Below are 23,882 nucleotides of genomic sequence, written 5' to 3'. Positions count from 1 at the left end.
GGCAGGTTGCCCTCAGTCGGCCTGAATTCCAAAGTCTTGGGTCCTGCGTCGGTTGCTGTCGCCCCTTCCCTGAAGTCAGGTCATTAGGGGTATAAAAGATGCAGCCGACGCCATTTTCTTCACCCAAGGGCTTTACTTTGCATTGGTTTAAAATAGGATCAACTGTTCCCTTATTGCCCATATGTCTGCCTTGCCAAATCCTTCATCAGACTGTCCCAGTCCTTCACTGCTGCACCTATCTTTGTGCCATTAGCAAAGACAATAAGCCTGTTATCTGTTCCTCATATATGTCTGAGACAAACACACTAAATATAAAGTACTGCACTGAAAATAGCCCTCTGCTGTACTTCACTGGTTACTTTCCTGATTTCTGACATTATCGCTAGCTATTTATTGACATACTGTGTATTTTACATATCTTTAAGTATGATACAATCCAAAAATGTAAAATACTATCAAATGCATTTCTTTAATCAATCCATGTCATACCTGGGTTACAGGGTTTACAGCTTTCTGTTATGGCTTTATTTAGTAAATGATGGTACAGGAATAAACATTTAAAAAGTAACCTCAAATATGTATTAAAACTTATAAGCAACTAAATATAAAATCAGAATGGTTACCAGTTTCATACTTACTAATTTACAAATACATCTTCAAATAGTCCTCAGGATCCTTTTATAATACAGCTATTAATCAATTAACCACTGGGCTGAGGAAACACTGAAGCGTAGGTTAACTAAGTATATTATAAAAAGAATCCTAGGAGATGACTGTTATTTCTCTGAAAAAAGTGCACCTTTGTGTATCAAAGCACAAGCTCTATGTATATATATATATATATATATATATATATATATATAAATATTTTTTTTTTAAGGTTTTAATAACAAGATTCAAAAGTATTTTTGTTTTTCAGTGATTACAATGCTTTACTTCTTTAACAACTTTGCCACCAATAGTTTTTTTTTAATGTAAGAGATGGTCGTTGGTTTCATGACGTTCCTTTATCTTTTGTTCTATTGCTAAGCCCGAGTTTTTATCTAAATGACCATAGAATCTATTTTCATAAACTGATGTACACAACTCATACATTATGAGAAGGCAAGTTTATTAGCTGATAGTACTTAGGATGGCCTGAAGGTTCATTTTCAAAGAATACTGTTTTCCCCAATGTCAGCCAGAATAATGACAACTTCAGGGTTTATACCTTGATAATTCTTATTCAAGACTAAATCACAATATACAGATGGTAGTAGATTAAGCCAGAAGGTAGATACAGTGTCTGGACTTTGGGTTTTCCAGAGAAAAATCATTACTATGTCAAAGTCTTAGTGACAGTTACTTCACTCCACTTCAATGCAATCAAGTGTAGTACTTCATACTCTTTTACTCAAAGTATGATGTCAGTGTCATTGCTACATAAACCTTTGCAAGGTTTCTCCAGAATGTATTCGTTTCTTCCATTTGGGTGTGTGTCTACTGTCACCACCCCCTAAAACATTATTCAAATCATTAATATTTTTTTTAATTTGCATTTATTGTCTTTATATTACTGTGTATACCTTCTGCATTTTCTTTTTGTGCTGAGATTTTCACACTGTTGCTAGCGGTGTGTAACATTTCGTAATTTGTTTTAAAAATGTACTTTTTTTTTATTCTTTTGAAGAATTTTCAATGATCTATTCCTTTTCTGTATTTTTGATAGTAATGATGATTATTTTTAATTGTATTATAGTTCTCTCAAATCAGTGCTACCGCAGTGGCATTCTACTTGCTTTTTTATTGTTACTCTCTACTTTCATGATACCACAGTAGTATATCCTACTGACTTTGTTACAACACACGGCTCTCTCTTAATAGCTCCATTTACTGTACTGATCTTTTCATCAATCTTCTAACACTCCATGTGTCTTTTATACTTTCTGTAATTTCTTCCTCTCATCTACATTAACGTATCTGATCAATTCTATTAGGTCAAGTGAGCTTTTTCCTTATGTTATTCTCTTCTTGGTTAATAATTTCTTATTAATTTTGTTTTGTCCTCAGCTCTTTCTCCCACAGCATAACCTTAATCTGGTTTTAATATGAGTCTCCTGATAGTGGTTCTAACATGTTTTGTGGCACATCTGTACTTAGTCTCCTACACTGGATCTTGTGCCATGTTTTTTTGAGCATTTAACTCATCACATTGGGAAGTTTTCTGTAATGACTACTTCACTTCTCAGTTGTTCTATCACATCAATGTCTTGCTTTTTATACCACTGAACTATGTGACTTGTACTGCATTCTATTTAGTCATTTTTATTCTCTCTCTATATATAATCTGACATCTGAGTGCCTTTGAATGTATCCATCTTGAAGTGGTAGTGATGTTTATTAATACAGCCTTCTTTTTTGCACACGCACATACACACACACATGTGATGTATATGTAACGCCTCTTTTTTCTTGATTCTGCGCTTCTTCTCTTTGGATTTACTGAGTCCATGCTTTTTTTTTTGTATTTTAATTACTTTATGTTTTTGTTCTTTCTCTTATAGCACTTTCTTGGTCACACACCCCCCCCCCCCCCCATGATCATTCCTTTGTATAGGTATTACTTTTTCTATTAATTATCTTATTTGACAATTTTTCTTGAGCATGTATTTATCTGTCTCTCTCATGCCATTTCTTACTTTTGCTGTATATCCTGATTGTGGAAGTTCTGGCTTTGTTTTGTAATGTTTCATCTACTGTCTGCATTAACATCTCTAAGTCTCTAGTTTGCCAGACAAAACATTTGTGGGCTGTTGCTTTCTATGGGGGGACACTAACAACATAGCCTATACTTGTGGTATAAATGCTCTCTTTTTCCAGGTATGGTTCCATTCCACAGCCTATGCCAGAAATGGACACTTTATTCAACCTTTTTTCATGATATACATGAATGAGTTTTTGTATGTATGTATAAATATACATACATGCTGAAATATACATGTAATTCTGTATGTATCATCTAGTTTTGATTCGGGAATCAGAGTCTACCGCATGACGATACTCACTTGAGCTTCGGGATGTATTCAATTCCAGTAATCTTTCCCTTCTTTTTTCACTGGCATTGCCTTTCTGCTTAAACTTACAGTGGGTTTTTTCATGGGCTGTAAGGTTGCTCTTCCACATAAAACTCTTGCCACATGTGACACATTTATAGGACTTACTGCCAGTGTGGAGCTTCTCATGGACTGTAAGACTGTGTTTTAATGTACAACTCTTGCCACAAACTGAACATTTATATGGTTTCTCTCCACTGTGGCTTTTCTCATGGACTGTAAGCTGACCCTTCTGTGTAAAATTCTTGCCACATATGGTACATTTATAAGCTTTATTGCCAGTGTGGATCTTTTCATGAACTGTAAGATGACCCTTCTGTGTGAAACTTTTGCCACATGCTACACACTTATATGGTTTCTCCCCACTGTGGCTTCTCTCATGGATTGTGAGCTGACCCTTTTGTGTAAAACTCTTCCCACATGTGGCACATTTATAGGATTTAGTTCCAGTATGGATTTTCTCATGGGCTGTAAGGCTGCCCTTCAAGGTAAAGCTCTTGCCACATGTAGCACACACATATTGCATCTCTTCATTGTGGATTTTATTATGAATTATGAAATAGTGCTTGACTTTGAAACTCTTCCCACATATGGTGCATTTATATGGCTTCTCCCCAGTATGTGTCTTCTTGTGGACTGCAAGGTATTTCTCCTGTGTAAAAGTCTTGGCACATATGACACATTTAAAGCATTTATTTCCTGTGTGTAGTTTCTCATGAGCTGTAAGATTGCTCTTCCAAGTAAAGTTCTTGCCACATGTGACACATTTATATGATTTATTTCCATTGTGTATTTTCTCATGGATTCTAAGACTGTGTTTTAATGTAAAACTGTTGCCACAAACTGTACATTTATATGGCTTCTCTCCACTGTGGCTTTTCTCGTGGACTGTGAGCTCACCCTTCCGTACAAAACTCTTGCCACATGTAGCACATTTAAAGGCTTTATTTCCAGCGTGAATTTTTTCATGTACTATAAGACTGCGTTTCTGAATAAAAAATTTGCCACAAGTGGCACATTTAAATGGCGTCTCCCCAGTGTGGTACCGTTCATGAACTGGGAGATAGTACTTCTGTGTAAAGGTCTTGCCACATGTGGCACATTTGTATAATCCCCCAGTACAGGTTTTATTATGTGCTGCAAGGTGGCCCTTGTGCTTGAAAGTTTTATCACATCTTGCACATTTATATGGTCTTTCCCCTGCATGGAGAGTTGCGTCCTGCATGGGCTTATACTTCTGTATGAAGCTCTTGATATAGGTGGAAAATTTTAGGGGCTTCCTTCCAATGAAGACTTCCTCCTGTGTGCCTACATTATTCTTACACTTTTTCCTTTTCTTAATTCCTCTGAATTTTCTAAAAGTGTTAAGGCTGCGATGGGACTGGAAACCTTTTCTTACTCTCTCTCTGGTTTTAGCATGATAATGGGAACTTAGCATAAATGAAAGTGTGAAACTCTTTTCACATTTGCTATACCTGCATAATGTTTTTACTTCACGCGTTTGCAGATTGTTTTTCCGCTTATTTTCCTGGCTGAAACTTGTGTCAAAATCCACACCTTTATGATGTTGGTTTCCTGTATCAGCAGTCTTGTGCCTTTTAACAGTTATTTTATCACTGCATTTGGAATTCATATGATGTTTTGAAAATGACAACTGACTCTGAATCTCACATTCAGTCCACCTGCAAACTTAAAAGAGAGATTTAATTAATTTTATATCCCAACATCATAATAATCAAATTAGTGTTTTTTCTTTAGCATAAAGGGTATCTATTCAGTTTTACACAAAATATGCACACTTACTTATCTCATTTGAGCAAACAATAAATTGCCAAAGATTTATCTATCCAGTAATTGTTCTACAAAAATCATGTATATTTCATCACTATGTGAGTGATCATCTTTACAAAGTAATACTACACAGATTCTGCAGCATCAACAACCCTATGTGAATATCAGCTCTTTTATCAGATTCCTGGAATTATACCCATAACCTGCTTCATTTCTTTCTCTGTACTCTGCATATCTTCTTCAGATAACCACCAGTTTTAAATGTCTTGTCAATTTTCCCTGTATTCCATCTCCTTTCCCTATAAATCTGTAGTACTGTTCAAAATTTTAATGAAGTTACATATGGATTATTACAAAAAATAATTTATGATGCTCTCATTTTTGGGAACTGATCAAAAGAATGACAGATGACTACTTGGATGGCGCAGTGGTGCAGCGGTAGCATTGTCGCCTCACAGCAAGAGGTTCTCCAGTTCAACTCTCAGCTGGAGTGCCTTCTACGCGGAGTCTGCATGTCCTCCCTGCGTTCATGTGGGTTTCCTCCCACATTACAAAGACATGTGTTTGGAGCGTTTCTCCCTGGGTCTCCACTGAAAACTGGCTTTGTTCCAAGTCGGACTTTCCCGGTTAACAAATGTTAAATAAATAACTAACTAGTTATTTATTTATTGGTATTTGGTTACTGGGTTGGTCTGACTGGGTTAAAAAAGTTACTCCTTTGCAGAAGAGACTCGCGTAGAAAAGCTCCATAAAACAGTTTACACAAATACAGTTACACTGAAATGTATTTATTATGTATTTATCTGACATTTGTTAACTGGGATGGTCCAACTGGGCATAACCTTTTTTCAGTGGAGGCCCGGGGAGAAAATCTCCACAAAAACAACAATAAGAATACAATGAGATACAATAGAAGACAAATATTTATAAATTTAACAATATCAGCAGTAATAATAATATCATATATATTACCACATCCTGAATTACAATGTAAAGTGGGGCCATAAAATAGTTTAAAAGATCTTGGGATCACCAAAAGTAAATGTAGGTCTATTTACTTATTCATTTATATAGTTTTGTTTACTGGGGTAGTGTGCTGATCAATACTGACCAATTTCAGGCTCAGCCTTAGGGAAATACAAAACATTTCACAAACAAAAAATACAGAAATCAAAGCAACAACAGAGTAGTTCAAACTAATTACACAGATAAAACTGTGTATATATTTTCTAGTGAACATGTACAGTGCAATGTACAATCAAGCAGAGTGTAACATACAATATACACATTAGTTTATAAATTGGGTCAATCTTCAGTGAATCTTGAGAGAGGAGAACAGACTCAAAGGAGTTAAGTTAGGTGATATGTCCAGTGGGGTCTGCTTCTGTTCTTCGATGAACAGAAGTACGAACCCAATTCTGCGAAAGTGCATTTAAGCGAAAATGCACTTTCATGAATCACACTTCACCGATAACCAGCACCCCCTGCACCCACCACGTCCCCGCTACTTAAATATACTAACTCAGAGATTGCACTACAGTGGGGAAAAAGAGTATATTCCTTATCCCCACTGTACAGTGTTATCAGTGAAATGTGATTTGCGAAAGTGCATTTTCGCTTAAATGCATTTTTACAGAATTGGGTTCATACTTCTGTTCTTTGATAAACTGTAATTTCGATGAACAGAAGTAGGTCCATCCTGTGTTGAAACAGGAGCATTTAGTTTGGATGAAGAAGTGCTTCTCGAGTTGCATTCTGAATTTGGAAGAAGTGCCGATTTCCTTAATGTCGATGGGGAGAGCTTGCCAAGGAGTAGGTGCCTGAGTTGAGAAAGCATGTGCAGTGCTGTGGAGTTTGGTTCTACGGGGAATGACATTTGGTGTGACAGAGCATGTGCAGTGCTGTGGAGTTTGGTTCTAGGGGGAATGACATTTGGTGTGACTAAGCATGTGCAGTGCTATGTAGTTTGGTTCTAGGGGGAATGACATTTGGTGTGACAGAGCATGTGCAGTGCTGTGGAGTTTGGTATTAGGGGGAATGACATTTGGTGTGACAGAGCATGTGCAGTGCTGTGTAGTTTGGTTCTAGGGGGAATGACATTTGGTGTGACAGAGCATGTGCAGTGCTGTGTAGTTTGGTTCTAGGGGGAATGAGAATTGGTGTGACAGAGCATGTGCAGTGCTGTGGAGTTTGGTTCTAGGGGGAATGAGAATTGGTGTGGCTTGTGAGTAGTATTAATTAATACTAAGTTATATAATAATTAAAGTACAGTTAATAGTACACAAAAGCACTAAGAGTGTTACATTTATATGTACTTCTAAGGAGAAAATAAGAAGAAAAAAGCAGTAAGAGTTTGGCTGAGATAGGGAGAGACAAAGTACAGAGAAGGTTCCAAATGCATTTTGGTGCATGACAGATAACTGGAGAGTAGTTAGAATACTATACAAGAGGAAGACAGTTTGCAGGATGTAGAAAGGGTAGAGTAAGTAGTCTTTTAGTCAGGGATGCAGTAGGGACATAAACAATTATTTTTTTTAGTCCCCTTGAACCTCGTTAGCAGACCGACCCTCAGTGCCCTATGTTTGTCACGTCTACCATTTACTTTAGCTACCTTCCCTGGACTTACTCCAGTTTGCTGGGGCTGATTGTGGATACTAAGTGGGTCCTGGGGGTTCAACTTGTCAGTGCTTCCATCGTGGGGGGGTTGTTTATGCCCTACCCGCTCTCTTCCCCCATCCCCACTCTCACTGATTACATCTGAAGGCAATTCCTCTCTTTGGACCACACCTCCACTCAGGGATCATACCAACATCTGCCATCCCACCTAAAATGGGCATGCACATCCATTCCCTGATGCTCTGTCAATCGCCTGAGCCACTAATCAAACCAGGGACAGCTGGGCCATAGCTAGGGCTTTTTCCCTCTACTCCACCGGAGTGGCTCATAGCCACTTATTTTTGAAGTAGAGTCTGAGTTTGTCTTTGAAGGTTTCACTTCTACTGAGTTCTTCGATTTCAAATGGCAAGGTGTTCTATTAGCTTACAGGCGTATGTGGAGTAAAGACAGTTACCAGAATAGTTATTAGATTTGGTTGTTACAGGAACTTATCAGTGGAATGAGGGACTCTATTTGGAGAGTATTGTCGTAAGGTGTTTTTAGGGAAGGACAGTGAGTTGGGTTTTAGATAAGGTTGAAAGCTGTTGCAAGTTGGAATAGTGTTAGGATGTTCATGCCATGACAGTTGCTTTAATGCCAAGCAGTGATGGGTTTTGTAAGGCTTGTTGGTAACAAATTTTGCTATATTCCTGTAGCATTGTTCTAGTAAGACAATCTGGACTGCATATAAGTTAGTCAGAATGGGAGTGGTATACAGCAAAGTGGGGAGAAGGTAAGTTGAGGCAACATGTTTTCTAGTATAAGTAGTAAAATAAGGAGCACCTCTGCATAAGGCATCCAGTTTTTGGTAGACTTTGATACCTTCTTTAATAAGTAGGCTGAACTTCAGGTTTTCATCAGTGATTGCTCCTTATAGCGTGGTAGGATGATATCAGTTCAATGTCTGTGTTATTAGTACAGGTGATTTAGCACTTTGTTGGCAGTGTTTTGCTTGGAGCTGAATCAGATTAGGAGGAGATGAAAGTTAGTTAACCAAGATTCAACAGATGAAAAAAATGTGTTTTTTTACTTCGTGTAGTGAGGTTGGGGGCACTGCAAATTAATTGTCAGCTTATTAAACTAGGGTTGTAAGTTTTTAGCTGCATGCAGATCATTTCTAAAGATATTGAAGAGTAGGGGTCCAAGTACTGATCCCTTTGTTACCCCTAATGTGACAGGAAGAAAGCCCAAGTAGTTATTCGTCCATTTAACTGCTGGGATCTGTCGGATCAGGTAATAGGAGATATGCTTAGTCCCAGCTTAGAGAGTCATTGCAAGAGGCTAGGATGGGAAACAATACTAAATGCTTTTGAAAGGCCCAAGAAACCAACAGAAACAAGGTTTCTATCATTTGTACTGTGGTTTATTGTGGTAGAGAAGTTTGAGTGCTGAAGTAGTGCTATGGTGAGGGCAGAAACCATGTTGTAAGGGTATTAGTAGGTTACTGTCAGTTATGTATTTAAGGAAATGATCGCCAAAAACTGTGTTTTCATTGGTTAAGAAAATAAATGACAACAATGTAACAAAATCAAATTTTCTGTGTATGTACAAAAATCTACAAAACACCACTGAAATGTTAAACTTGAAATGGATTAAAAGTCTTTGCCATTTTAGTGGGGTTTTGTGCCTTTTGGAGGAACACAGAGAATTTGACTTGGTTTATTTATAGATGAGTCTGAATGCACTTCTCAAGCACCTTGGCAAGAGGAGACAGGATGGTGACAGGTCTACAGTTAGAGTTCTATGGAGTTACCTCCTTTGTGAAGTGAGAAGATATGATTTTTATCCATAGAGAGGGTACATAGTTTTCTTTTAATAAGCAATTCATAAGAATGTATATAGAATGGCCTGGGACATCAGCACCAAGTTACACGTATTCAGATGGTAAGTTATCAGGAGCAAGGGTCTTAGATTTTAACTTAGAAAGGAGTTTTTAATCTAAGAAGTGGGGACTGATGTGAAATTAAAGACGGATATAGAATTCAGCAGAGGGAGTAACAGTAGTGGTTACATCTTTGAGAAGAGAGGCTGCAGTTTAAATGAAATGAGAGTTAAACTGTGTGACTATATTTGGTGTGTCTGGGGCAGTAGCAGGGCTAGGTTGGGAGGATTTGCCAGGATGTAAGAGGTTATTTATTGCAGACCAAAAAGCTTTGGGTTATGTTTGAGTTTTGGATCTTTACAAAGTTTTTATTTTTTTTTAACCATTCTTAATTTTGGATTTAGTAGTACTTCTGAGGTGTCTATAATGTTGTTGTTCTGGGAGATTTTTTTTTTTTTACTAAAGAGGTCATGCTTTATCCATTTAGTTTCTTTTTCTTGTTTGTTTTACTAAAGATGTCATGCTTTATCCATTTAGTTTATTTATCCATTTAGTTTCTTTAGATAGCTAGAGGGTGGTTTTGTGTTTGTTCTTCTTGACATAAAAAAAGGGGCCTGGGCATTAAGGAGATCTAGGAAAGATGAGTTGAAAAATGACTATTCCAGGAAGAGGAATATTAATGGTTTCCAGCTTAGCATTTTAAGGGTTGAGATGAAAAGTCTTTGTTAAATGATGAAAGACTGTACTTGTAAATGAATTTGGTGTTTATGTATATTTGTCCTGCCTCTGAAGATAAAAGTAGGAGAGTGATCACTCAGGCAGTGAGATAGGGAGCAAGGAGATATGATTTTATCTGGATCATTTGTGAGTATCCCGTCTAAGGTTGTATGCATGTGAAAGGTTTTATTTAGTCTGGTAGGAGTGGTTATGAGTTGATTAAAGCCATAAAACCTCACGACATTGCTGGGTCTCACATTATTAATCTTCTGCCTTGAGACTATGTTCACGTCACGTCACCTAGAATGAGTGTTTCCTATTTTAAAGTGCTTGCTGCCCGGTTAAACATTTCTCCTGCAATTGAAATGTTATTGCCCAGGGATGATATAGACAGCTATTGCTATTATACTGGTGCTTTTCGCCCCGGGCTTCCACTGAAAACGGGCTTCTACCCAGTCAGCTTTTCTGGTAATCAAATGTCAATAAATAAGTAAATATTACACATATTTTTTATAACGATTAATTTAAGTGATGAAACTAGTACCTTAGCGTTTTGTATGGGTAGGGGATTTGTGAAGTAGAAAGGCAGGCTGAGGGTGTTTTCGAAAAGTAGGGTGACACCCCACCCCTTTTCTTTTTCATATCTAGTTTCAGTATATTATGGCCAGGTTGACGGATTTCTTCATCTTTTTAGTGTGCTGTGTTAACCAGGTTTCAGACATTATTATTATGTTTGGGGGGGGGGGGGGGGAACTTGTCTATCCTTGCATGAAACTCTTTTTTAAATTTATTATGGATGCAACAAAGGCTGATAATGCAGACTAAGATTAGCTGATGAATATTTCGGCTTGGTTGATTGGGGGGGGGGGCTGTTACCACTAGACTGGCACACATTTAGGTTGTTGGTCTTGAGTTGGGTGAATGTTGCTGCATACTATGCTGTGCTGCAGAGACTGTGAGGAATAAGATTGGAATAACTTTTTGCTTATATTTTAAGGCATGTAAGAGGTTTGGGGTTAATGGTGTGTGTAGGAAGGTGTTTTTTGTACAAGTGAATATAAACAATGTTAAATATGTGAACTTCTTTTAGGAAATGGAGGTTTGTATTGTTTAGATTAAGTATTGCTGATGGAAATTAAACAGGAAGAGTTAAGAAATGTACTGATGTGGAGTAAGCAAGGATGGCTAGAGATAATGGATAGGAGATGATAACAGATAACCGTATTGAAAAGGTGGGCTGGTTTCAAGAGGTATAAACAGACAGTAAGAGAGACAACAGAAAAAGTGTCCAAGTGGGATATATAGTGAGGTGTTACTGGCAGTAGGTTACAGAATGGGATTTCAGTATGCTAATTTGAAGAGAACAAGGGTGGAAAGCGAGATAAAGCTTGAAAGTTTATTGAGCGTACCAGCTGTTAAACACTTGGGTGGGGAACAAAGTAGAAAGGATATTTTGAGAAGATAGTTTGATAGGTAGAAGTTACATGAAGCAGGTGATGGGCGTACAAGTTGGCTTTATAGAAGAATTGTTTAGAGTTACAGATAGTAGAGGTGGAGGATGTGGGAAGGAAAATAGATGTAGTGAAGGTAAGAAGATAAATGGAATTAATCTGATAGAGTGAGAAGGAAGAGGCGTTTGATATGATGTGACTGAATAATTAGGACTGAGGGATGGAGACTGGATAGAATGAATGTAGATAGAGAGGGCTGGGTGAGAACTGGGATTAGGGTAGGTGAGTGTAGTGAACCAAAGCAAAGCGAGGACAAATGGAGCAGGTTGACTCAAACAATGAGAAGAGCAAGCTATCTGCTAAAAAATATGTGTGTAAAACAGTACATCAAGAAGGAATGCTGCCAATTTCTAAGGAGTTTTAACTTCTAAGAGATGCTAATTATTAGGGCCGTTGCAGTTTGTTGAACTATTATTCCTGGTGATGGAAGAACGGCAAGATGCCATTTCTGCTCAACTTAAACAAGGCTTTCCATACTCCTGCAATGTATCCTTAAAATATCATGGGATTAAAAGCAAAAATAATTACATAACATGCACGGTATTTGCACTTTGGACAGGACAGCAGGTTTTCAACCATCCTCAGCTGAACATTTCCCTTTGGGACACAAATGTCTTGGTTTGAGAGATGGGTGGGAAGTCAGTGTAATGCTCAGCTTGTCAGCTGAATTTCTGGGATCCAAACAGTATTTGTACTTTGGGCAGGTGACTGGATTTTCAAGTGTCAGGAAGAGGGACAGGAAATAAATGTAATGCTCGGCTTGTCTGCTTACTTTTGTGTGCCAAAAATATTTGCACTTTGGGCAGGACAGTATGTTTTTAAGCATCCTCAGCTGAACATGCGTTTCCCTCGAGGAACAATTGTTTTGGTTTGAGGGAGCAGCAGGAAGTGTAATGCTCACCTTGTCTGATGAATTTTGGGTGACTACATGCAATAGAGGGGTTGTCGTGTCATTCCATGGTTTTTATAATAAACAATTTAATTTAGTGAAAAGAGAATGACAGGAAATGTCCCACTGTTAAAAACTACCTTAAGGTCTAAACACTGCTTACAAATAAGGATGTGTATGTCAACAGTAGCTTACCTACAAGTCTGTTGACACATTAGTTGTTGAGAAGCTATATTTTAAAAACTTAATGTTGCTGCACGTTTCACTGTAATGTGCTGTATTGTGTGAGCCACCAGAGTGCATTCCAAGGGGTTATGTCATTTTCTCCACTGTAGTGTGACCAAGTGGACAGTACATATAATTTAGAGGGGTGGGAGTGCAGAAAGGCATGCCAAAACAATTGACTGTTTTTTATTCATTTTTTTTTTATAAACTGTTTTTGATATTTATTTTTGTTAAATGTTGAGTTGAAAACTGTGATTCAACCACATGTAGGTAAACTGCCAACAACAGACAGGCAAAATCTTAATATGAAATGGAACTTACATAAGCAATATATTAAATAAGGAGTGTTGCAGTTTATCTTGTTAATATCTGTGTGTTTTAAAAGTGTTGTCTATACCAAATTGTAAACTTCAACTGTAAAATATATTGTATACATATATATCAGCAATGAAGAAACTGCTCCGAGTCGAAATCAACTCATTCCAACAGGGTTTTTGTGCCATGTATTATGGAAGTAGATCGTCAGGCCTTTCTTCCGCACAGATATGCTGCTGCCAAATTGTTCCTCAGCCAGGTTTTGAATCCAAGGCTACCAGCTGATAATCCTGCACCTTAACTTCTGTGCCAGCACACCAAGGATATATCAAATATTTTTCCATTCTTAACAATTTATGAAGTGCCCATCCAGCACTGTGATAGTAAAATCACTGGCATAATGTGTACCAAAGAATAGATGTGCACTTACGAGTAAAAATTCACTTCTTTAGATCATAAAATCAAGCTTAATCAAACAACTTAAATACAAATGAAATATACAGATAGACCAATAAAAATCAGTATTTCTAATCACATGACAATATAAAATTTCAAAACATAGTAAATACAAAGTATCCTGTCTCACTTAACTAAATCACGTGATCTAGGATAAGGTTTCAGGGGAACTGCTTCGTTAAGGCCAGACCCTTTGTCAGCTTGTAATAGCACAATCCACCTTAACTCAGCTTGCCCCACCCTGTTTTTAACATCACCTACCCTAGAATTATTTTTAATGAGCTGTATAAACAAAATGGTGAATGAATGCGCTACACCCATGAATGTATCTTTCCTCTAACTTCTTAATGCAATATACGTTGGTAACAAACTTCTCTAGCGGTTTAAGGACTTCAAAGGAAAGAGTCAAAATCCAAATAAAAATAAAATCCAGAAGTCCAACGTCCAAAAGTTTAACAAAAATCAACAAGCACAAAATAACAAGGCAAAGCTTTTGAGTACAGGACTCTTTTTCAATGTATAACATAAGCCGTGTAAGTCTCTTATTAATATAAAATACCAGCCAGTCAAATGAATGAAAGGTCATATGACAAAAGTCATGTGATCTTAGGACACATGTTCATAAGAATTAAAAAAATATATAAGTAATCTCAAGGTATGTACATTATATAGTTTATAAATGTTAATAAATATTAATAAATAACCCAGTTGCATAAAAGTTAGTGTACAAAAAATATAAGGTAAAACTCTTACATCAAGTAAAGCAATATATAAAAAAAATCATAAAAAAATCCTGTTTCATTTTTAATACTGGTTTTATACTATTGCTAGAGTTAAGCCCTGGTAATTTGTCAGCCCTAAAAAAATTAATCCATTTATATTCCATCACCTCAGTTTTAGTTACAGATCTCCACCATGTGCATCTTGAAATATATTTTGCAATATACTAAACTTAAATTTATGTTCTTGACCACAGGTTATGATATGCTTTGCAAGAGCATTAGTTTCAGTATCCCTCTGAATATCAGAGAGGTGTGCACATATCCTCTCTTTTAATTTAATATCAGTCTTTCTTATATAAAAACATTTGCACCTAGTGCAATTAGCAAAATAGACCACATTTGGAGTATAGCATGTACCTGATGCTTTAAATATAAATGTCTTATGACTTATTGGATGTACAAAAAACAACAGGTAGCCTTCCAATGGATACAGGACACGGACACCAAAGTTTAGCGCTTTCATCCCAAAAAGTTCTGTTGATGTGACTAAATTTGACTGAGGAAGAGCTGCTAACAAATCTACACTGTGTTAAAAGTTTTTATGAAGAAGTTCACAGAAACAAAGTGGATAAAAGTGCTAAACTTTGGTGTCCATGTCCTGTATCCATCGGAAGGCTACCTATTGTTTTTTGTTCTACGTTTTTGGTTGCTTTCTTCTTTGAGTTTCTCATTGGATGTACAAAATGCAAGTCAGTATTAATTTCTTTACAAAGAATACAATTATGACAAGGAATGGTGCTAGGTTTCATTATATGTACATTATTCTTCTTGACATTATATATATCTTTATAGCATAAATACGGTTTTAAATTATTTTCCTTCTTGTATATAAAATTTGGTCTGGCACCCATAATATTGAAAATCTCAGGATTAGTGCTTAATATACTCCATTTTTTTTTCAATAACTTGCTTAATCAATGCCATATGCCTATTGTACTTCATTATGTATCCAACACTATAGTTATTATTACTATCGGTACGAACTTCACAAGTCTGAGTATATAGATATAATTTAGCTAAATCATGCCTCTCACTCTTAACTAGTTTTTCAGTATTCTCAATAACCATAGGGTCATAGCACCTACTTAAAAAATCATCTGCCATATTATTAATCTCAGATAAAAAAAAATATTTTTTATAAAAGAGAGATATGTGCACACCTCTCTGATATTCGGAGAGGTACTGAAACTAATGCTGTGGCAAGCATATCATAACCTATCGTCAAGAAAATAAATTTAAATTTAGAATATTGTAAAATATAGTTCAAGATGCATGTGGTGGAGATCTAGTAATTAAAACTGAGCTGATGGAATATGAATTGGATTAATTTTTTTAGGGCTGACAATTTACCATGGCTTAACTCTAGTAATAGTATAAAACCAGTATTAAAAATGAAACAGGATTTTTATGATTTTTTTTTGTATATTGCTTTACGTGGTAAGAGTTTCACTTTAGATTTTTTGTACACTAACTTTTATGTAACAGGGCTATATATTAATATTTATTAACATTATAATATATATAATGTACATACTTTGGAACTGCTGTATATATTTTTTTAAGTCTTATAATCATGTGTCCTAAGATCACATGACTTGTCATATGACCTTTCAATCATTCGATTGTCTGGTATTGTATATAAATAAGAGACTTGCACTGCTTATATTATACATTGAAAAAGAGCCTTGTACTTGAAAGCTTTGCCTTGTTATTTTGTGCTTGTTGATTTTTATTAAACTTTTGGACAGTGGATTTCTGTTTTTTATTTTTAATTACAATACACATGTTCACAGATATGGTCGCTAAGCAACTGATCAATTTTGCCAACAGAGAATGACAAGCACACATTACATGTAGCCAGATATACTAGTTGCCAACTCATGCAATCTGCATGAACCTTAAAATCATATACCTTACCAGTAGATGGATGAACAAATTCATTAGAACTATTAATATATGAACAAAAATTACAATACCCACATCTAAAAGTTCCTAAACTTGTAGTATCAATAACACCTTCAAGACTGGGTTGTAATTTTTATAATACAGCATATGTTTCAACGACTTTTGATTCTTGAAATAAAATCTAGGCTTGGGCCCAGTAGTATTTCTAATGCATTCATCAGCAGTCAGAATCGACCATTTCTTATTAAAAACCTTACAAACAGATTTAACATTAGAAGAATAAGAAAGGTTAGGGAATATGGTGAAATAGTATCGAAATTGGGGGAATAACCTATTGTGGTATATAGAAGAAACAACAACTTAAAGGGTATTTTAGAGAGAAAGGAGATGAAATTGAATCCAATAAGATGTGATATGAAGACATGTGGACACTGTCCACAATGCAAGTGAATTAGTGTGGGGAACAGCTGTTCTGTTTTGGATAAAATATTTTATTTTAATGGCGAGTTTAATTGCAGAACAACTGGGGTGGTGTATTGCGCTTTACGTCACTGGTGTAACTCATTCTACACAGGTAAAACTGAACAGGCTTTAAGGTCTCAAATATAAGAACATGTATATGACATTAAAAAGAATAACACCACAAGTGCCCTGGCAAAGCATATTTTATTTTACTCTGAACACTACTTCAAATTTGTCATTTCAGAACAAGTGGACGCTGGGAAAAGGGGAGGGCGGGGGAAGCTAGGCAAGTACGGTTAGAAATAAGGGAATTATACTGGCAGCTCTTTTTCGATGCTTTCCTCCTGCAGAATCCAACTTATTCTTACTAAATATGACCCTCAGAGGCATCAAATATAGGAATTCCATGCCTGCTTGACAAACATTCCCCTGGTGTAGTTGTCATAACGGAAACTTGGTTAAAACCCAAAATAAAAGACAATGTACAGGGCTGATAGAAAAACTAAAAGTGGAGGAGGAATAGCAATCTTACACATTGAGGTAAATCTCCATACCCTTAATGTACCAAAATTTAACAACACAGAAATTATACTTACAAATCTTAAAATAAATCCAAAAAAATCCACAACCATTGTGGGGATCTATATTCCACCAGGCAATAACATAAAAGCAGAAAAAATCCTCCAGTGAATGTCCCAAAATATTCGATGAGAAACCATCATAACGGGTGACTTCAGTATTGATTGGGAAGCCTGCAGTGCAAAAAAACCCACCAACTCCCTAAATTTGCATGGTTTCTCCCAAATAATCCAGTCCACTATAAGAACTGATAAAAAACATTCAGTTCTGGACTTGATCTTAACCAACAAAACCTCTGCTTCCCAGACAGTTTAAGTCAAAAACTACAGAAGTAGAGAGTCTTAAACATCTTAACATACAGCAGAAGGGAGAAACTATTACTGCCATGAAGTGGACCAAGCTGCTTATATGAATTTAGTATACCATATTTTACACACATTCATCAAGAGTGTATTATAAAAATATGCCCCCTTTCAGAAGGCTAAGAATCAGAACACACCTTTATAGATAACTGTAGCACTGAGGAATCTTAAGTATGAAAGAAGAAAACCTATTTACTTGTAGTGACAATACTCATCAAAGCCACAACTCATCATGTCAGTGAACTTTTCCAAGGTTTGTTTTCTCCCCTTTCCTTTATGTTGTGCGATTAGGAACTAAATGAGTCTGTGGAGCTGTATATCCACACAACCCAGGACATAAGTTCTTAATTTTACAAAAAACAAACCGTGTAAAACTCATTGATGCAATGAGTTATAGCTTCAATGAGTTGCTACTTGATAAGACATATGGAAGGCCGGAAAGACAGCAGGCATGGAAAGAATATAAGGAAGACAGGGAAATAAGCTCAAACTATATAGGAAATATTGACGGACCTGTTAGCAGCAAATCAGAAAAGTCAAGGACGGCTACCTAACTTACCTGCAGACAACAAATTTATACAACCCATCGGCTTTCCAGACTATTTTAAACAAAATTCTGGGTGACACCACGGTATGTTTAGATAGCCCCTACATCTTCGACCTACTAACCACTCCACCCCAACCCCATGAGGGCACAGCAAATAAATGTGATGACTTTTTTTTTTTTTTTTTAATTTGTTCATATTACAACATTGTAGCCACTGTGGAACTCTCAATAACCATGATCAAAGGGGTCAAGCTGCCCACAGCTTTATGTTTCAACCCACATCCTTACCCCTTGTAGGAAAAATGCTCTATAAACTGAAAGTGCAAAGCTCCATTTTAGCAGCAATGTGATAAAAGAACCTGCACCACATATTTTGCTGCATCTTATGTAAAAAAATAATAAAAAGAAGTCTTACGTAAAGTTCCTTTTTAAAGCTAAGGAAACAAACGAAAGAAATTCCTTTACACAAAGCTCGACAGAAGAGATAAAACAGAAAACTATAGCCCAATCACTTTACTTAGTCTGTTAAAGATTCGCAAAAGGGCCATGCACTCTCAGCTTATCGACTGCCTGACACAGCACGATCTGCTAAGCCACGTGAAGATGGCTGTTGTAAAACTTGTGGAGCATATCTCTACCAAGAGAAGACTTGCACCTGGTACATTATTAAGTGATTTCTGCAAAGTCTTTGCTGTGGCAAACCATCAGCTTTTAATGGCAAGATTCAACTGCAGTACGCCATTGGGTCTCTAATTATCCGTAATACCAGGTCGCAGCTGCGCAGTAGGTAAATAAGCTGTTTTTGCTTCTAATATCAGTGACCCTCAGGGATCTACCTTGATAGCAGTTTTATTTAATGTGGTTACGAATATTTACGAACACACTAATGGCATTCCAATAATACAATCATTTAGTATGTACATGACTCTACCCTTCTTCATGCATCCAACAACGCTGAGGCTCTTATTCCAGAACTGCAGTTGTTTGGGTTTAACACAACGGGCAGACGGAGCTCAGATTACTGATAAGTCCTGAATAAAAAAAAGACAAGATTAATTTTTTATTATATAATTCCAAAGACATGCATCTGGAGCATTTCTCCCCGGGCCTCCGCTGAAAACAGGCTCTGTGGAACCTAGTCGGACATTCCCGGTCAACAAATGTTAAATAAATAAATAAAATAAATAAAATTAATAGTATTCCACAGAAGCTCCTATAAACCCACATCCAGCTTTTCCATACCTACTAGTCGAGGTACATCAGGACCTGTATAGGTCATACCATACTTGAAATTTTTGGGTGTCACTGTGGAATTAGCACTGTGGAGAGAAAGACATAACCCAGATGACTGGAGAATAAGCATACTAGTGGCAGTCCAAGATACCACTCAGAGCGGATAGGATATATGGTTCACCCAAGAAAGAAATCAAGCAAATTCCAAAAACCAAGAACGTGATGAACCAAACCAGGACGAAGGATAGCTAAGTAAAATGTACTACTTTAAAAAATATAAAATTATTGATTGAGTGCTTTCGTAGTTGCAAGGACTGCTTCATCAAACATGTCTGATAAAGCAATTCTTGCAACTGCGAAAGCGCTCACAATAAACAATTTGATATTTTTTAAAGAAGTACGTTTTATGTGGCTAGCCTTTGTCCTGGTTTGGTTCACCACATACTAGTGCCAATGTTCAGGAACAAAGCGGACACTCACAACTGTGAACAGTACAGAGCTATGTTGAAGAACAAAGGAGACATTCACAAATGTGAACAGAATAGAGCTGCCAAACTGCTGTTACACTACATGAAAGTTTGAACAGTTCAGATTAGCATGCAGTACAAGTGACCAGATGTTTGTAGTGAGACAGACAGAGAATATGCTAGACTTGAGGAAACAGACCAAATGGGCATTACTATACTTGCAGAAGCATATGACAAGGTTTTGAGAAAACCACGTTTAGCAGTCCTGCAGTGATTCAAAGTCTTAGCAACATTGGTAGAATGGCTATGTACAGGGACCAAATGATGTAAGTACGGAGAGTGTTTGAACACACACAAGGGTTCTCAGTGGGAGTCGGGGTGCATCAGACTTTATCACCGAACCAAATGCTGTTCACACTAGTGACAGACTACATTAGCAAACAAGTCAGAGGGGACAAATCAACAACGCTGTTGTGTGTGGATGATATGACATTACAAGCAGATTATGAACAGAAGCAAAACTGAATGCACATGGAATGAAAGTAAGTAAAAACAAGACAGTTACCATGGCAGCAAATGGGGGGGGCAGAAAAAGTTGAAAAGTGAGATAGAAGGGAAAATAGTAGAACAGTTTAATAGCTTCAAGAATCTGAGAAGTGTGGTTGAGGAAAAGAGAAGTCTAAATAATGAGGACAAAGCTCTAATTAGAGGGGCTGCAGGCTGCAGCCAACTAGAACAGACTGATAAAGTAGTGTGTGATAGATAAATGCCAAAGAAGCTGAAAAGTAACGTGGGACTAGTACTTCTGTATGGTACAGAAAACTGAGCAGTGATATCAGAGAGGTTGAGGAAGCTAGAGATGATGTAGATGAAGTGTGTGAGGCAAATGGTAGGATGCACACTCAGGGACAGACAAACGTGATTACATAAAAGCGAAAGTAGCTCCAATTGCAACAAAGGTCAAAGGGAACAGGGTGGCTTGGATACTTGTGCAGGAAAGCAGATGATGACTTAATAAGGAAAATTTGGTAGAGACAGGACGAAGGCAAGAGGAAACAACAATGTCCAGCAAAGAGATGGATTGAAAGAAGACCTGTGAAAACTGTCTAATAAAGTAGGAGAGTGGCATTAAATTGAGAGAGGTGGGGACAGTTTAACATTCAGGCCTCACATAGAAAATGTGAAAAAGGGAGTTGATGATGACTACTGTAGACTATAAAAGCAATCATTCAAGATTGCACTGACAGAACCAAAAAAACAATTCACATGAAAATAAACTCTTTATACAGAGGCCCAAATAACAAAAATAAGCACCAAAGAAATAACCAGAAATAAAAGACCTGGGTTCAAGACGTGACACCAGAAACAGATACACAATCCAGATATAGGAATTTATATAGGGCTTTTGTCTGAGAAAAAGGACATCAGCAGAATTAAGTATTAAATAGTGACAGCTTTCTTAAGTACAGGAAATACAATTATATCCTATGACAATGTATCACAATTAAAGTTACGTACATTAGAAATCTTGAGTGTTTGGTTTCAAAAGACTAAAAACCAAGTCAAAGAAATATCAAATGTTTATACAAGTATCTACACTTTGGCAGTTCTCTCTCTCTTTTTTTTTTTTTTTTTTTTTTAACACACTCATTGCGAAATCCGAGAAGAAAAAGTAGAAAGGTAGAAGCTCACAGTCATTAGAAGGATTTTGCTTATGTCTGCCCTTTCTTGATTCATATCAATTCAATTATACCTGGACTGTTTTCCTTATATGGTTCTTCCTATAAAGGGATTTTATTTAGAATACAATAAACAATTCTCTTGAAAGTGAAGGGTAGGCGAGTAAATATATATTTACATATATTTTTAAAGAAATTTTCCCCTACTTCTGTATGTCTGCAATAGCAAAAATCAGATGGCTGTCCAAACATCTGTTACCGCCGGTGCATTTGATAATACGTCTTCATTATATGACTTTGTTCTGAGACATTTAAGTGTTCTCCAAACTAAACTTGAAACAGTTGCCATGGGTTAAGTAACTAGAACATCATAAGCAGTAGTAAGGTTTTTAATTGATAAATGGTTCTGCTAGTTAACAGCTTCTGTAAAATATCTAGGATCTATTCCAAAATAGAACTCCAGTTCAAAAACACGTGCTAAATAATTGAATCTAATAAATTAATTACCAGATTTTTTTAAAAATGTTTATGTAAAGCTGTTGAGTCTTTAAAAATAAGCAACACTACAAGAAGAATGTCTTTAACTGGATGGTAAAAGAATCTCCCTAGAATTCAATAAAGCTTACATGGAGCGATTCTCCGTGTATGAATAGTGTAGCAGCCATAGCATAGAATATGGCTGCCGAGCGATCCAGTAAACAAGGCTGGGGGGCGTACATGAGCCTCCCAGCACTGTTCTAGCACAGACACCACTGAATAATGCTAATCACCTCATTTGCTGGTGAAAACCATGCAAATGAGGTGAATTAGTGATTCAAGCAGACAGGAATCCGTGTTAGAGCCATGTCCGCTGCAGAAATGTATTCGGTTACTAAGTGTACATTTCTGCAAAAATCAACATGACAGCTCACAGTAAACCATGTATTATGAGTATTAGGCATGACAATTTTAAAAAATATGGCCAATGGCATGCAAAACAGTTTCAAAATTATAAAAATCAAAGTTTTCTTTTTTTTTTTTTTGCCAATTTTTGGCCGTTTAAGCAGGGCACAGCTGCTGGCAAATGAGATCATGCAGAAAATTAAAAACAAAAATGTAAAAAGACAATTGTATGTGAAAGATGAATTTTGCCATTCTAAGGGGCAGCAGACAGACTCATAACAATAACAGGTAACAGTGGTAGCTAAGGACATAGGCATAATGCTGTAAAGTACAGTTGTGTACACCTACCATAAATGTAGATGTTCGAGTGTCTTCACTGTTGCAGTCATGACTGTAGGGTTCTCCCCTGCCGGCAGGCAGCCCCAGGTCGGCCAGAATCCCAAAGTCTGGGTCCGGTGTCGGCTGTTCAACCATGCTCCCTGACGTCAGAGCGCCAGGATTATAAAGCTGACAGCCGACGCCATCTTCTCCAGTTTTTCTTGCCCCAGATGTCAGGAGTCCCAAAATGAAAAAGGTCGGCTGTTCAACCATGCTCCCTGACGTCAGAGCGCCAGGATTATAAAGCTGACAGCCGACGCCATCTTCTCCAGTTTTTCTTGCCCCAGATGTCAGGAGTCCCAAAATGAAAAAGGTCCCATAACCTTTGCAAATACACCTCAGAAGAATGGTGAAAAAAGGAAATACACAAAAGTAAAAATAAGAGGGGACAGGATTGAGGGAAACCCAGACTGCAACAGTGAAGACACTCGAACATCTACATTTATGGTAGGTGTACACAACTGTACTATGTTCATCGTGTTTCACTGTTGCAGTCATGACTGTAGGGTAGAATCCCAAAGCTGAAAGAACGGGAGGTGATCATAAAGAGGAAGGGGTGGCTAAAAGGCCCTGCAAGACTGCAGAGGCAAAGCCTGCCCTAGACTTAGAGTAGAGAGGTAGATTGTAGTGCTTAGAAAATGTATGCACTCAACTCCAAGTTGCAGCTTTCAAAATATTCTTGGTAGGAACTCCCCTGAGGAAGGCCGCAGAAGTGGCAGCAGCTCTGGTGGAATGAGTCCGTATACTCCCTGGGATTTGCTTTCCATAGTGAGAATAACAAAATCTGATTCCATGAGCAATCCATTTAGAAATGGTCTGTTTTGAAATGGCTTTACCTTGGGAACTGGAAGCATAAGAAACAAACAATTGCTCTGATTTTCTGATGTCCTTAGTTCTGTTCAGGTAAAAACGTAGCTGTCTGTGTACATCCAAGGAATGTAAGATCCTTTCCCCTTTATTTTGAAGAGTGGGGAAAAAGGTTGGAAAGTGTATAGTTTGATTTAAAGCCACTTTGGAAACCACCTTAGGCATGAAGGTAGGATTAGTCCTCAAAGATACCCTGTCTTGATGAAAAATAATATAAGGTTCCACAGCCATTAGAGCTTGTAACTCTGAAACCCTCCTGGCAGAGG

General features: G+C 37.1%; 1 protein-coding gene across 1 annotated transcript in view; it reads right to left on the bottom strand.

Moving 5' to 3' along the window:
* Window positions 1-503: 503 nt before the first annotated feature.
* Window positions 504-23,882, bottom strand: part of LOC122811273 (zinc finger protein 2 homolog) — an 89,220-nt gene continuing 65,841 nt past the window's right edge. The window contains exon 4 of the mRNA XM_044083005.1: window positions 504-4,781. Coding sequence (XP_043938940.1) covers window positions 2,995-4,781 — 1,787 coding nt within the window. The 3' untranslated portion in view covers window positions 504-2,994. The remainder of the gene's footprint in view (window positions 4,782-23,882) is intronic.

This window comes from Protopterus annectens, chromosome 9.part0, assembly GCF_019279795.1.
Source record: "Protopterus annectens isolate FY-2018-M chromosome 9.part0, PAN1.0, whole genome shotgun sequence".
NCBI lineage: Eukaryota > Metazoa > Chordata > Ceratodontiformes > Protopteridae > Protopterus > Protopterus annectens.
The sequence above is the reverse complement of the archived record's forward strand: the minus strand, read 5'-3'. Positions and strand labels throughout refer to the sequence as shown.